A 16,126-nucleotide genomic window follows, 5' to 3' on the forward strand; every position below is an offset into this window, starting at 1 on the left:
TTCGAATATATAATTTTCTAAGTTTCACTTACTTACCCCGGTCTCTCCCACTGTTTAAACGCCATTGGTTTCCCTTCCTGCCACAAGAAGCACAACGCAAGTCCTTTACATTTGTAATATTGATTCGAACGGGCAGGAAACTTGGAAAGGGGTCAATTTTTGTATAGTTAATAAATTCTTATACAGTACATGGTATCTAATAAGATAGTGGGACGTGTCTATGTGTGTGTGTAGAATTATATATATAATATAGAGATAGTGAGGGAGATTATATAATGATGAAATAGTGAGTAATGGACAGAATTATTCCATTGTAAACCACGACTTATTTTACTCTTAAAATCACATTTTCAAAACATTCAAAATATCCCAATATCCGGAGAATTACAAGAATTTATTTGATCACCAGAACATACATCGCAGGCACGTCGCATATCTTCCTGATATGGATTTAAAACACAAAAATGAAGGAGCCGGGCTGGCTTTACATTGTAGAGAGAGAGGACGGGGGAATCAAGCTACGAACCAAATAGTCCCAACTCCTCCATTTCCAGCGTAGCTCCTGAGCGCGATATAATCTGTCATTAGATGAGAATGAGACGATCCAAACGGACGAAATCCATGCAGCAGGAAACGAAAAGTTCCAAATAAATACATTATACTCTTTTTTTACATCTCTCCAAACTTGAGATGAAGCGAGTTCATCACCCCACCCCCCACCCCGCCCCCGACCAGTTTGAGATAAAAGAACTCCAGTCCCAACAATCTCTGTGTATGAGTCTAAATTCATGCTGTATATAATATAAATCTGCATGCATACTGTACTTGGTAGTTACGGGATGTATATCGAGCGATGTCCCGGGTGGTTATTTCCGAGGCTGCTCCTCCATGGGGAAGTTTGCTGACGGCCGAGAGCCCGGGCAGTTGTCGTGTAACTTCCTGACGTGTTTTTTCAGGTCAAAGTTCCGGCAGAAGCCTTTGCCGCAGGTGGAGCAGGTGAAGGGCTTCTTGTCGTTGTGAGTGTGCATGTGGAAGGTGAGGTTGTAGATCTGGTGGAAAGCTTTGTTGCAGATGCTGCACTTGAACTGCTTCTCCCCGCTGTGAGTCAGCTTGTGGTTCTTGTAGTTACCTGAAAAGAACCCACCGCACCGATTGAAAGTCTGATCACACAATACAAACCGCAGCTCGTCAACGATTCATTCTACTATGTATTATGGACTGTGTGAGGATGAATAAATGCTTTATTAAATAGTTAAAAAAATATGATCAGCTTTATCCAAACTATCAATATTCCAGAATATTATTGAAATAAGTTGAATAGTTTTATAGATGCGAATTAAGTTTTTGTAGACTTGTTATACAAGTGTTTTATTTAATTACTCGTTTTAAAACTTGGTATTTACATATTATATTGGTATATATTATAATGGTATTATATATATTATTGGTATATATATTATATTGGTGTTATATATATTATTGGTATATATATTATATTGGTGTTATATATATATTATTGATATATATATTATTGGTATATATATTATATTGATGTTATATATTATATTGGTGTGTATATATATTGGTGTTTATATATATATTATATTGGTGTTTATAAATATATATATATATTATATTAGTGTTTATATATATTGGTGTGTATATATATAATATTTGTATTTATATATATTATTTTGTTGTTTATATATATTATATTGGTGTTTATTTATCTATATATATACATATATATATATTATTGGTGTTTATGTATTATATATAGACATTACTCCGGTGCTCTACTTCAAGTAACTGTTTCACCGTCTCCTTTTTTACTGGGTGCAGCTGTTTTGATAATTTTTCCTAGTCCTACCTTTTTGGTGGAAGCCTTTGCCACAGAACTCGCAGACAAAGGGTTTGTACCCGGCGTGTATTCTGGTGTGAGTGTTGAGTGTGGAACTTCTGTTAAACGCTTTCCCACACTGGTTGCATTTGTGAGGTTTTTCCTGGCAAGTGATGGAAAATGGAAATTTAGTAAATAGGCTCGGGGATGAGCCATCGAGAACATGGGTCCGCGCCAATTTTCAGAGCAGTATGATCACTGTCACTGTTTCCCACTGTCCCAAAATCCGCAACGTGACAGGTTTCTCTGTTTCCCAGAATCAGCTGAAACCCGGAAGATGTCAACTACAAATCACCCCAGTACAGAAAAAGGTTATTAAAGTTAAACAGATGCAAAATGCCACATCAAATACTCCAGAAATAATGGATCCATGGTCCCTGATCATTCCTCACATGACAACGATCTAATACAGGTGTGGGGACTGAATCATCGCAGGCCACTGCACCGCTCACCCGCGACATGGATACAGAGAGGGGTGTGGGGGGCGGAGAGGGCAGGCTGGCCCGGGACAGAGAGAGAGGGAAGGCTGGCCCGGGACAGAGAGAGAGAGAGAAAGAAGGGGTGGGGGGGGGGGGGGGGTGGGGGGGAGGTGGCAGCTGTCCAGGGACAGAGAGAGAGGGGGGGGCTGACTCAGGACAGACAGAGAGAAAGAGAGGGTTGGGGGGCTGTCTTAGGACAGAGAGGGAGAGAGAGAGGGCTGTACCGGGACAGAGAGAGAGAGAGAGAGGGGGAGGGAAGGCTGTACCGGGACAGAGAGAGAGAGAGAAAGTGAGCAGGCTGTCCATTTTATTTATGCCTTTCATTTAATATTTATTTCACGGTGTAGTTCACATTATTGAACCATTGTACAATTAGCGGTAACACAGAGGTTCCACGTAATATTACATGTAACAGTTGGTGGGTCCCACCACATCACACACTGTGGACTTTATCACTCCAGTGTTATTTCCTTTGCCATGTTTAGTCACACCGGCTCCTTGAAGTATCCTCTGAGGTTATCAAACCCGTCTACAGACTACACCACACAGATAAAGGGCGGTGCACTGCTCCCATTGAGCCCGATACAAGTTTTACGGAGTGACCTGCTAACTGTGCAATCGGCGTTGATGCGAAGAAGCGGACGGACATACCTGTGTGTGGATGATCTTGTGTCGGCAGAGAGTGCTCGCCTGACGAAAGCCTTTGCCGCAGACTTTGCAAACGAAGGGTCGAGCTCCTGTGTGCACCGGCATGTGACGGGTTAAATTATAATGTGCGTTAAAGACCTAAAAACACAAAATCAGGGAGTGGGGGGTGGGAGGAAACGAATTAGATTGCCAGGAACTGTCACACTTGCTTCTGGAGATCCCATTTCTATAAGGTTCTAAATCAAATGAGGAGACAGAGAAGGAACAAATAGAGTAGGAACTAGAGAAAGACGGAGAAAGAAACTTGCCTTTCCACAAACTTCGCAGGTGAACACTTTGGGCTTGCTGTTGGCCGAGTTGTTGCTGAGTTTGGAGGAATGTTTCAAGGCCAGCTTTTCCGAGAGAAACTGCGCGCTCTCTTTCACGTAGTGCTGGATCTGAGCGGGGGAGAGGTCTTTGAAAGCCGCCGGGTACCTCTCCACCGAAGGCAGCAGCAGCTTGCTCTTGTCGGCGAGGAACGCCTTCTGCTGGAGCCCGAGGGGGGAGCCCAGGTGGTAAGAGGCCATCGGATGCATGTTGAAGATGGTGGCGGCGGCCGGAGCAGGGCACGGGCCGTCGCCGCAGCTGAGGCAGCACAGGGCTCCCATGGCATGGAAGGACGACTGGTTGACCACCCGTGGCCGGATGAGCCGGTACTGCTCCAGCGGCGGCGACAGGTTGGACGGCTCCGCTTTGGATGGCAAGCCGCAGCTCACCAACTGGTTGCAGTCGTAGGGAGTCCCCGGGTGGCTTTTGCGGTGCTCGGCGCCGGCCAGGACAACTTTGGAGCTGCTCTCATAAGCTAAGGGCAGCAGTGGGATCATGCAGGGGACGGAAGAGTTCAGGTGGAACACGTGTTTCTGCTCGCCCTTGGCCACCGACCCTTGCAGCAGGTTTGGGTAGAGGACAGACTTTGGTTCTGGCGTCCTGGCCATAATTCGCTCGATGGAGAAAGCCAAGGGTTTGGAAGTGCTGATCATACCGTCTCCAGTATTTAGGCTCTCTCTCCCAGTAGAAGCTCCCAGTATCTTATCTGCACAGTAGCGATGGGAGTAAGTGTCCATATCTGTTTGTGTGCTAAGGATCTACTTGCTCTTTTTGTGGTGTGTGTGTGTTTTTGTAGACGCCCCTTTTCTCCTTGTTACAGATTTGGACGGAAATACAGACACATCAGCACACTGCGAGCTTATGGCAGCCTCTGTGACCGTCAGCAACCATTCCGACCAACCACTGCCCATTAAAAGGTGTTGTGCCAATAACGTTAGCTCCAAAGATCTTGCTCATGTTACCTTCTGTAGATGAGGAGATAAAGCCAATAATTCGCTTGCAGCAATCGGCAATGAAAGTTTTTATTTCTGTGTTTTGTCAGTGGGCTGGCGTTCAGTTTTGCTCGTCACTCGAGATCCGACTCTCGCCCGCCCGCCCAGGCGCCTCCTTATTCGCAATCACTTCCTTCTGCCTGGCAGTTCGCGTCAAATCTGCAGAGCGGTTTAGGCTGCTGGGCGTTTGAGTGACACCAGCGCCAATCATTGGAACAAGGTGGCGAACCAGTCAGTGAAGACGAACTAGGCATTACCTCGACCCAACTCCTCGCACAAGCCCCGAGGAGCTTTCAAAGCCCCAGATTAATTTCTGTTGTCGTTTCTGTCAGAGGCCAAACGCTTTCAATTCTGGACATTTCTGACAGGAGCAAATGTCAGTAACTCAATGTTGGTTTGGATGAATCCACATTTATATTAACAGGCTGTTGCTGCAGAACACTTGTTGACAACAAATGCAGTAACACCATTATCTGCAACCAAGTTCCAGGTATTTTTGCCACCTGAAAGAATAGTGCTCCTCCCCAGCACAACTTACAAGCGAGAATTAATATGTGGAGATTTTCTTTTACAAACTTAAATACTTTCAGTTTCTGTCAGATTAATCACTCGCTCATGCATAAAGTCGAGAAGACTATTTCCTGGCCAATATTTACCATCAACCAACACCACTAAAACAGATTATCCGGTCTTTTATCCCATTGCTGTGTATGGGATCTTGCTGTGCTCTGCTGCGTTTCCTACATTCCAACAGTGACCACGCTGCCAATGTAGTGCATTGGTGCTTTGGGTGGTCCCGAGGTCGTGAAAGGCGCTATACAAATGAAAGTTATTTCTTTTTTATTGTGCTGAAATGGTGGTGAACGGTTGTAAATCCAGATGTGGCAACATTTGAAACGATTCCTAGCTAATCTGGTCACAGTACCGGATATGTGCGATACTGGGATCACAATAAACTTTTTTCCAAAGATCAGTTTTCCAGGATAGGAGGATCTGCCTATTGTTTCTGTGAATTATATAGTTTGCGTTAGTGAAGAACGAATTAGTTATTGGAAACATCAAATTAAACAGGATTACAACCGCCGCACTGCAGATTAATGTCACTCCACAGATGGCTTTATATTCTTTTTCAATCGTTTTTTATAAATAATATTTTTGCTTGACCTAACATGGTGATATAGTTTATATTATCGTCTGCTAATAGTTCCAATACAGTTATAAATAGATGTTCGTTAATGCAAATGCTCCTTCAAACAAGAGGAGAAAATGCATTGAAACCGGAAGGGTGAGGGGGGGGGGGGGGTTACAGAAAACTGCCGAGGCTGTACATTTGAAAGCAGAACACAACATGCTGGAAATGGACAGCAGCCCCGTCAACATCTGAAAGAGAAAGATAGGTGAAGGTATGGGTGGAGATCCTTTAGCAGAATGAGCTGAGCGTGGGCTGTAACCTTCGATTAGAACTGGAACAGTACTGATCAACGCAACACCCTAAACTTTAGCCTATCTTTCCCTTGCAGATGCTGATTGAAGCCGACGGTTGTCAATGATTCTAAACGGTTAGCCCTTTTGTTATTTTATTTGCCTGCTTAACTTCTTCTGGTGTTGGCTGCAGTTCCGGCGATTGCGACAGTAATATCGCACTGCGAAGCTTTACCCAGGCACAGCTTCCCCTTGTGGTGGGTGCTTGGGGGCTTTCGTTTGCATATTTGTATAGATACTTTATTTAATCTTCAGTGCAAGCATGGGGCACCAAGGTATTCAGACTCTTACCAAGGTCCTAAAGTCTACCAAGTACTATGTAGGGAGTTAAGATAGGCGATGCTTGTATACGATTGTATTGAAGTCTGTTACACAGGGAGGCAGAGTATGGCGAATACGGAGGCTGTGGTCGGTATTAGACTATTTCCTAGGCAGCTTGATCCATTTATACAACACTTAAAAGGAGCATTTATGTTTTCGGTTGAGGCTAGTATCGGTTTAGACCGATTTGGGACCCGAATTGCATTGCCATTATCACATGGTTTTCTCGCAAGAAAGAGTGGAGTTTACTGTATGTGTATTTGCAAACGAATGGCTAAGCATAATTTATTGGTGTTCAAATGCCGGTTAAATTGTTTTAAAAATAAAATCTTGCATTTATATAGCGCCTTTGACGACCACCGGACGTCACAAAGCGCTTTACACCCAATGAAATACTTTTTTGAAGTGTAGTCACTGTTGTAATGTGGGAAGTGAAGAGCCCCTGGGATGGGCAACTCACAGTGGACATAAAAAAATCATTAAAAATATAAGTTTAAAACGTTTCTGGCTGGTCAGGTGGGACAGCACGGCAACTTTACAACGTCTGTGTCACTCGTTGTAGTTCGAATGCAGCTGGTGCAAAACTGAAGCATCGCAATATGACATGGTGTAGCGCAGGTCCCAAGCAATTTCCACTTTGCGCCCAAACCAGTGTCGGGGCCCGACCTGACTCTCCGCAAAGCGAGCGAGACTTTCCGCAGCAGGGAGTCTCTCGTCGAAGAGGTCTGCATAGCGTATAACGCCGATGGGTGTCATAGCTGGTTTACAGATAGGTTAAATCCTCAGGCCACTTTTTAGACCTATCGGACAATAATTTCAATGGTAAGACACAGGGACTCTCCTCTGAATATTCTTTAAACATTTCTAATTTAAGCAAAACCTGTTGGTAGTGGGCAATGCATATGTACAAATCCAGAAGTGTGTAGAGGCGGTTACTGTTTCAGGCAGCAAGGCAAGACCCACGCAATGTAAACAGGGTTGAAACCGTCAGTGCAGCTACTGGTTTCACACCGTCAGCTGCGGTCCCAATGGACTGCTGTCAAGGCCTAAATTCAGTTTGAGCAGCTTCACACTGGAATGGTAGGCAATTACAAGGACACAGCGTGCAAATGGGGAGTGACTTTGGCGTGGCCTGGACAACACACAGTAGTGTCACCCTCTGTGCACTTTATAGGCCAGTTACACCTTTGGTCCCAATGGTGTGAGGAAGTTCTAGGTGGCATTGGCATCTGGCTAGTTGCCAGGTGAGATCAGTAATCGAAGTGCGGAACACACTAAAGGCTAGGAGTGTAAGACCACTTCTGTGATGTAACCTTACACCACTCGAATTTCACATTGGCTGGTATAACTGCCTTCCAATGTAAAACCACCTTTCAGAAGTGTACTGGACCCGCTAGCAACTTTCTAAACTTAGGTTTGATTCTGCCTAACATTGACAGAGAGTCAAAAATCCCTTAATTTGTTTGTTGATGTGAAAATTGTAACGGGGTTCCATTTTCCTGGGGTCGGCAGTGTGTGTAGTCGGTTCTGACAGTTCTGTGCTCTTCTCAACAGGTATCTGTACACATGGCACTAATACCGTGCTGAATAAACAGCATAATTATGCGGAGTGAATTAAAATATCAGAACTCAATTATTTTTGTTCTCGCTTTCAAAGTAGAAACAAGAGACTCTGACAACCATTCAATCTCAACAAATGCTGATTTAGTGATGGGATTAAGTCTCAGACATTCGATTAGTTCATTTGCAAAGTTGCTTGACGTTAGAATAGTTCTGGATAAATATTAATTGTTTATCGTTAACTAGTTAAACGTATTTTAGAATAAAAACAGAAAACGCCGGAAATCTCAGCAGGTCAGGCAGCATCTGTCGAGAGGAAACTAGCTTGGCAGGGGGATGGGAACCTGAAAATAGATTCAGTAGGGAGGAGAGTAAAGCTGGAATTAGAAAGCAAACATAAAGAAAATGAGTTTGAAGGAGAGAGGAAACAAATAGGAAAAAAAGGTTAAAAAAATCAAATTTAAAGGCACTTTGTCTAAATGCACGTAGCATTCATAACAAAATAGATGAGTTGACGGCACAAATAGATACAAATGGGTATGATCTGATAGCCATCACAGAGACGTGGTTGCAAAGTGATCAGGACTGGGAATTAAATATTCAGGGATATTTGACAATACGGAAGGACAGACAGTAAGGAAAAGGAGGTGGGGTAGCTCTATTGGTGAAGGATGGAATCACTCCAATAGTGAGAAATGATATTGGCTCAAAAGATCAGGATATTGAAACAGTTTGGGTGGAGATAATGAATAATAAGGGGAAAAAGTCACTGGGTGGGTGTAGTCTATAGGCCCCCTAACAGTAGCAACTCTGTTAGTCGGAGTATAAACCAGGAAATAGTGGGGGCTTGTAAAAAGGGAACAACAAAGGAGGGAGATAAAAAAAAACAGGGAATTATCAACTGGTTAGCCTGACATCGGTAGTGGGGAAAATGTTGGAATCAATTATTAAAGATGTAATAGCAGCACATTTGGAAAGCAGTGACAGGATTGGTCCAATTCAGCATGGATTTATGAAAGGGAAATCATGCTTGACAAATCTTCTAGAACTTTTTTGAGGATGTAACTAGTAGAGTGGACAGAGGAGAACTAGTGGATGTGGTGTATTTGGACTTTCAAAAGGCTTTTGACAAGGTCCCACACAAGAGATTAGTGTGCAAAATTAAAGCACATGGTATTGGGGGTAATGTATTGACGTGGATAGAGAACTGGTTGGCAGACAGGAAGCAAAGAGTAGGAATAAATGGGTCCTTTTCAAAATGGCAGGCAATGACTAGTGGGTTACTAAGAGGTTCAGTGCTGGAACCCCAGCTATTTACAATATACATTAATGATTTGGACGAAGGAATTGAATGTAATATCTCCAAGTTTGCAGATGACACTAAGCTGGGTGGACTATGAGCTGTGAGGAGAATGCTAAGAGGCTGCAGAGTGACTTGGACAGGTTAGGTGAGAGGGCAAATGCATGGTAGATGTAGCATAATGTAGATAAATGCGAGGTTATCCACTTTGGTGGCAAAAACCGGAAGGCAGAATATCATCTGAATAGTGACAGATTAGGAAAAGGGGAGGTGCAACGCGACCTGGGTGTCATGGTACATCAGTCATTGAAAGTTGGCATGCAGATACAGCAGGCGGTGAAGAAGGCAAATGGTATGTTGGTCTTGATAGCTAGGGGATTTGAGTATAGGAGCAGGGAGGTCTTACTGCAGTTGTACAGGGCCTTAGTGAGGCCTCACCTTGAATATTGTGTTCAGTTTTGGTCTCCTAATCTGAGGAAGGGCATTCTTGCTATTGAGAGAGTGCAGCAAAGATTCACCAGACTGATTCCAGGGATGGCTGGACTGTCATATGAGGAGTGACTGGATCAACTGGGCCTTTATTTACTGGAGTTTAGAAGGATGAGAGGGGATCTCATAGAAATGTATAAGATTCCGACAGGACTGGACAGGTTAGATGCGGGAAGAATGTTCCTGATGTTGGGGAAGTCCAGAACCAGGGGACATAGTCTTAGGATAAAGGGTAGGCTATTTAGGACTGAGATGAGGAGAAACTTCTTCACTCAGAGAGTTGTTAACATATGGAATTCCCTGCCACAGAGAGCTGTTGATGCCAGTTCATTGGATATATTCAAGAGGGAGTTAGATATGACCCTTACGGCGAAGGGGATCAAGGGGTATGGAGAGAAAACAGGAAAGGGGTACTGAGGGAATGATCAGCCATGATCTTATTGAATGGCGGTGTAGGCTCGAAGGGCCGAATGGCCTACTCCTGCACCTATTTTCTATGTTTCTATGTGTACAGTTTTCGTCTCCTAATCTGAGGAAGCACATTCTTGCTATTGAGGGAGTGCAGCGAAGGTTCACCAGATTGATTTCCGGGATGACGGGACTGATATATGAAGAAAGATTGGATCGACTAGGCTTATATTCACTGGAATTTAGAAGAATGAGAGGGGATCTCATAGAAACATATACAATTCTGACGGGATTGGACAGGTTAGATGCAGGAAGAATGTTCCCGATGTTGGGTAAGTCAAGAACCAGAGGTCACAGTCTAAGGATAAGGTGTAAGCCATTTAGGACCGAGATGAGGAGAAACTTCTTCACTCAGAGAGTTGTGAACCTGTGGAAGTCTCTACCACAGAAAGTTGTTGAGGCCAGTTCGTTAGTTATATTCAAAAGGGAGTTAGATTTGGCCCTTATGGCTAAAGGGATCAAGGGGTATGGAGAGCAAGCAGGAATGGGGTACTGAAGTTGCATGATCAGCCATGTTCATGTTGAATGGTGGTGCAGGCTCGAAGGGCCAAATAATCTACTCCTGCACCTATTTCCTATGTTTCTAACAATAATTATGGGTGATTTTTAACCTCCATATTGATTAAACAAATCAAATTGGTCAGGGTAGCCTTGAGGAAGAGTTCACAGAGTGCATAAGGGACGGGTTCCTTGAGCAGTATGTAACAGAACCAACCGGGGGCAGGCTATCTTAGATCTGGTCGTGTGTAAAGAGACAGGATTAATAAACTATCAACTAGTAAAGGATCCCCTTGGAATGAGTGATCATAGCATGGTTGAAATTCAAATTCAGATGGAGGGTGAGAAAGGTGGATCTCAAACCAGCATACTCTTAAATAAAGGAGACTACAAAGGTATGAGGGCAGAGTTGGCTGAAGTGGACTGGGAAAATAGATTAAAGTGTAGGATGGTTGATGAACAGTGGCATACATTTAAGGAAATATTTCATAACTCTCAAAAAAAAATACATTCCAGTGAAGAGAAAAGGATGTAAAAGAAAAACATAGCCATCCATGGCTAACCAAAGAAATAAAGGACGGTATCCAATTAAAAACAAGGACGTACAAAGTGGCCAAAACTAGTGGGAGGACAGAAGATTGGGAAGCTTTTAAAAGCCAGCAAAGAATGACTAAAAAAATGATTACGAAAGAGAAGAAAGACTATGAAAGTAAACTAGCATGAAATATAAAAACAGATAGCAAGAGTTTCTATAGGTATATAAAAAGGAAAAGAGTGGCTAAAGTAAATATTTATCCCTTAGAGGACGAGACCGGGGAATTAGTAATGGGAAACATGGAGATGGCAGAAACTCTGAACAAATATTTTGTATCAGTCTTTACGGTAGAGGACACAAACAATATCCCAACAGTGAATAATCAAGGGGCTATGGGGGGGGTGGGGGGGGGGGCACAGTGGAGGAACTTAACACAATCACAATTACTAATGAGGTGGTGCTCAGTAAGATAATGGGACTAAAGGCAGATAAATCCCCTGGACCTTATGGCTTGCATCCTAGGGTCTTAAGAAATAGGGATAGTGGATGCATTGGTTGTAATTTACCAAAATTCTCTGGATTCTGGGGAGGTCCCAGCAGATTGGAAAACTGCAAATGTAATGCCCCTATTTAAAAAAGGAGGCAGACAAAAAGCAGGCAATTATAGACCAGTTAGCTTAACATCTGTGGTTGGGGAAATGTTGGAGTCCATTATTAAAGAAGCAGTAGCATGACATTTGAAAAAGCATAATTCGGTCAGGCAGAGTCAGCATGGATTTATGAAGGGGAAGTCATGTTTGACAAATTTGTGGGAATTTTTTGAGGATGGAACAAACAGGGTGGATAAAGGAAACCAGTGGATGTGGTGTATTTGGAGTTCAAGGAGGCATTTGACAAGGTGCCACATAAAATGTTACTGCACAAGATAAAAGTTCACGGGGTTGGGGGTATGGATGGAGGATTGGCTAACTAACAGAAAACAGAGAGTCAGGATAAATGGTTCATTCTGTGGTTGGCAACCAATAACTAGTGGAGTGCCACAGGGATCAGTGCTGGGACCCCAACTATTTACAATCTATATTAACAACTTGGAAGAAAGGACCGAGTGTAACGTAACCAAGTTTGCTGACGATACAAAGATGGGAGGAAAAGCATTGTGTGAGGAGAACAGAAAAAATCTGCAAAAGGACATAGACAGGCTAAATGAGTGAGCAAAAATTTGGCAGATGGAGTATAATGTTGGAAAGTGTGTGGTCATGCACTTTGGCAGAAAAAAATCAAAGAGCAAGTTATTATTTAAATGGAGAAAAATTGCAAAATGCTGCAGTACAGCGGAACCTGGGGGTACTTGTGCATGAGGCACAAAAGGTTAGTATGCAGGTACAGGAAATGATCAGGAAGGCCAATGGAATCTTGGCCTTTATTGCAAAGGGAATGGAGTATAAAAGCAGGGAAGTCTTGCTACAGTTATACAGGGTATTGGTGAGGCCACACCTGGAATACTGCATACAGTTTTGGTTTCCATATTTATGAAAGGATATACTTGCTTTGGAGGCATTTCAGAGAAGGTTTACTAGGTTGTTTCTGGAGATGAGCGGGTTGACTTATGAGGAAAGGTTGAGGAGGTTATGCCTCTACTCATTAAAATTCAGAAGAATGAGAGGTGATCTTATCGAAATGTATCAGATTATGAGGAGGCTTGACAAGGTGGATGCAGAGAGGATGTTTCCACTGATAGGGGAGACTAGAACTAGGGGGCATAATCATAGAATAAAGGGCCGCCCATTTAAAACTGAGATGATGAGGAATTTCTTCTCTCAGAGTGTTTAAATCTGTGGAATTCACTGCTTCAGAGAGCTGTGGAAGCCGGGACATTGAATAAATTTAAGACAGAGATAGACAGTTTCTTAACCAATAAGGGATTAAGAGGTTATGGGCAGCAGGCAGGGAAGTAGACCTGAATCCATGATCTGGTCAGCCATGATCGTATTAAATGGCAGAGCAGGCTCGAGCGGCTGTATGGCCTACTCCTGCTCCTATTTCTTATGTTCTTCTGTTCTTAAGAGTTAACATTTCGGGTCAATGACCTTTCGTCATAACTGGAGAGTGTTCGAAAAGAACAGATTCTTAACAAGCACTGAAAGGGGGAGGGGGAAGAAAGAACAAAAGGGAAGGTCTGTGATAGGTTGGAAGACAAGAGAGATTAGAGAGACAAAAGGGATGATGGCCCAAATTCAAATGGTAATGCCAGGAGTTAGAAAAACATTAGTCGAGATAGGGTGTGAATGGTGGGATAATGACCAACTGCCATTAGAGATAAGGAGAGAAAAATAAAGAAACAGGCTCTGAGAGGTGGGGTGGGGGGAAGGGAGCCAAGGAATGGCAGTGGTTATGCTCTGAAATTTTTGAACTCGATGTTGAGTCTAGAAAGCTTTAAAGTGCCTAAACGAAAGATGAGGTGCTGTTCTTCAAGTTTACATTGAGTGGAGACCGAGGACAGAGAGGTCAGAATGGGAATGCAGTTTCTATGTCTCCATCACATCTGCTCCGACGATGCCATCTATCACACTGGTGCTTCTGACATGTCTTCCTTTTTGCTCAACAGCTGATTCCCTTCCGCCATGGTTAACATGGCCCTCAACTGTATCCGTTCTAGTTCCTGCACCTCTGCTCTCACTCCTTCCCTTCCCTCTCAGAACTATAATAGGGTTCCCCTTGTCCTCAGCTTTCACCCCACCAGCCTCCACATTCAACAGATCATCCTCTGCCATTTCCGACACCTCCAGTGTGATCCCACCACCAATCACATCTTCCCCTCCCCTCCCCTCCCCTCTCAGCTTTCTGAAGGGACCGCTCATCTACGACACCCTGGTTCATTCCGCAGTCACCCCAAGTACCCCCTCCCCTTCCCCCGGCACCTTTTTGTGCAAGCACAGGAGATGCAACACCTGCCCTTTTACCTCCTCCCTTCCCACTATCCAGGGCCCCAAATATTACTTCCAGGTGAAACAGCGATTTACTTGTACTTCTTTCAATTTAGTATACTGTATTCACTGCCTACGATGTGGTCTCGTCTACATTGGGGAGACCAAGCATAGATTGGGTAACAGCTTTGCGGAACATCTCTGTTCAGTCCACAAGTGTGACCCTGATCTTCCAGTCGCCTGTCACATTAATTCTCCACTGCATTCCCACTCTGACCTCTCTATCCTCGGTCCCCTACACTGTTCCAATGAAGCTCAAAGCAAGCTCGAGGAACAGCACCTCATCTTTCGTTTAGGGACTTTACAGCCTTCTGGACTCAACATTGAGTTCAAAAATTTCAGAGCGTAACTGCTGCCAATCTTTGGCTCCCTTACCCCGCCCCCCCCCCAAACACACCCCCTGCACCCCTCAGAGCCTGTTTCTTTTTTTCTCCTTGTCTCTAATGGCAGGTCGTCATAATCCCAACATTCATAGCCTATCTCGACTAATGTTTTTCTAACTTCTGGCATTACCATTTGAATTTGCACCATCATCCCTTTTGTCTTCCAACCTATCACAGATCTTCCCTTTTGTTCTTTCTTTCCCTCCCCCTTTCAGTGCTTGTTATGAATCTGTTCTTTTCGAACACTCTCCAGTTCTGCCGAAGGATCATCGACCCAAAACATTAACTCTGCTTCCTCTCTCTCCACAGATGCTGCCTGACCCGCTGAGATTTCCAGCATTTTCTGTTTTTATTCCAGATGCCAGCATCCGCAGTATTTTGATTCTGTAAACGTATTTTAGATAGTTTTCACTCCTTGTTTTAAATACATTCACGTTAGTTTCATTCTGAGACACACATTTTGATTAAAAGCACAATAAAAGCCCTTTAGCAGCGAAATACTGAGCAAGACTTGTTCACAAATGGGAACGTTGCAAAAATACACACCTTCTTCCAATGCATCGTCTGCGTATCCTATATTCGGAATTAGAAGATTTTCTGGGATAACATAATAAATAAGGGTCACCTTAATTAAGGAAAGATATACTGGCTTTGGATTGGGTTCATAGACGATTCACCAGACTGATTCCGGAGATGAGGGGGTTACCTTATGATGATAGATTGAGTAGACTGGGTCTTTACTCAGAAAGCGGGACGAAAAATCCAGAAAAGATATGTAAGTGAAGGACAAGAAGAGGTCGTGGTGTAAATGAGGTATGCAGATCTCAGGCCCAAGTTATTCATAAATTGTGAGATACGGCGTTAGGGCCGCGCGGAAGCCCGGAGTCCGCTAAAGGACTCGGCCAGTTAGTTACAGCGCCGTCAATACGAGAGGCGGGATATTTGTTGGGGTTTAGTGTGTGCAATCGTCGCTCCCTGAAAGGATCCTTTTGATCTGCAAGCCCGAGATTCTCTGACAACCCGCAGCCCAGGCAGTTCTCGGGGGGATGCAGATTGGAGGGGAGTTGAGCCAGGTAAGTGAAAACAGCATCTTAGCCCAAACTAAAAGGGGCTTTAATTCAGATAGAGAGGATGATCCGCAAAAAAAGCGACTCAATCATTAAAATCTACATCGATTCTAATCCTCACATATCAGTCAAATATTTTTTATTCCAGTCATAATCCAGGTAGATTTGAGTGACAGTGTGAGAAGCCCCTATTTGTGCAGGGATATAAATAGCGCTTGTGTGGAAGTCAATGCATTTTACTCAATGCACACCACACGAAGTTTTAGGACCCAACGATCAGATTTTTAACAATTATTGAACAGAATTGGTCCAGTCGCTTTTTGTAGCGAAATCGTAAACGCGTCCTTCTGGAACACACTTAGGGTCCAAATCTTTCTAGTCCATCCACTTTCCCCCACCTACACCCCTTTCCCCAGCACCAAACCCTCCCCCATCCCATCTTTCCCCCATTCCGCCCTCCCACCTTCCCCCTTCCCTACCCTCATCCCCATCCCAGCTCCCCACCCCCATTCCCCTTCCCATTCCTCCTTTTCACCATCCCCCCTTCCCCTCACCACTCCCCCTTTCCCCAATCCCCTTCCTCATCCCACTCTTTTCCCTTCCTCACCTCCTTCCCCACCCCTTCACTACCTATCCCTCTATTCCCTCCCCTCC

At 43.9% G+C, this 16,126-nt stretch overlaps 1 protein-coding gene across 1 annotated transcript; it reads right to left on the reverse strand.

Annotated features, from left to right (window-relative positions):
• Window positions 1-799: 799 nt before the first annotated feature.
• On the reverse strand, window positions 800-4,257 carry fezf1 (FEZ family zinc finger 1). The gene is made up of 4 exons (XM_070901677.1): window positions 3,336-4,257; window positions 3,031-3,165; window positions 1,871-2,003; window positions 800-1,129 (listed from the first exon to the last, which is right to left on the reverse strand). The coding sequence occupies exons 1-4, from the start codon at window positions 4,128-4,130 to the stop codon at window positions 867-869; spliced, it is 1,326 nt and encodes a 441-aa protein (XP_070757778.1). The 5' UTR covers window positions 4,131-4,257; the 3' UTR covers window positions 800-866.
• Window positions 4,258-16,126: the final 11,869 nt, after the last annotated feature.

Source organism: Pristiophorus japonicus, chromosome 15 (assembly GCF_044704955.1).
Source record: "Pristiophorus japonicus isolate sPriJap1 chromosome 15, sPriJap1.hap1, whole genome shotgun sequence".
NCBI classification, from domain to species: Eukaryota; Metazoa; Chordata; class Chondrichthyes; family Pristiophoridae; genus Pristiophorus; species Pristiophorus japonicus.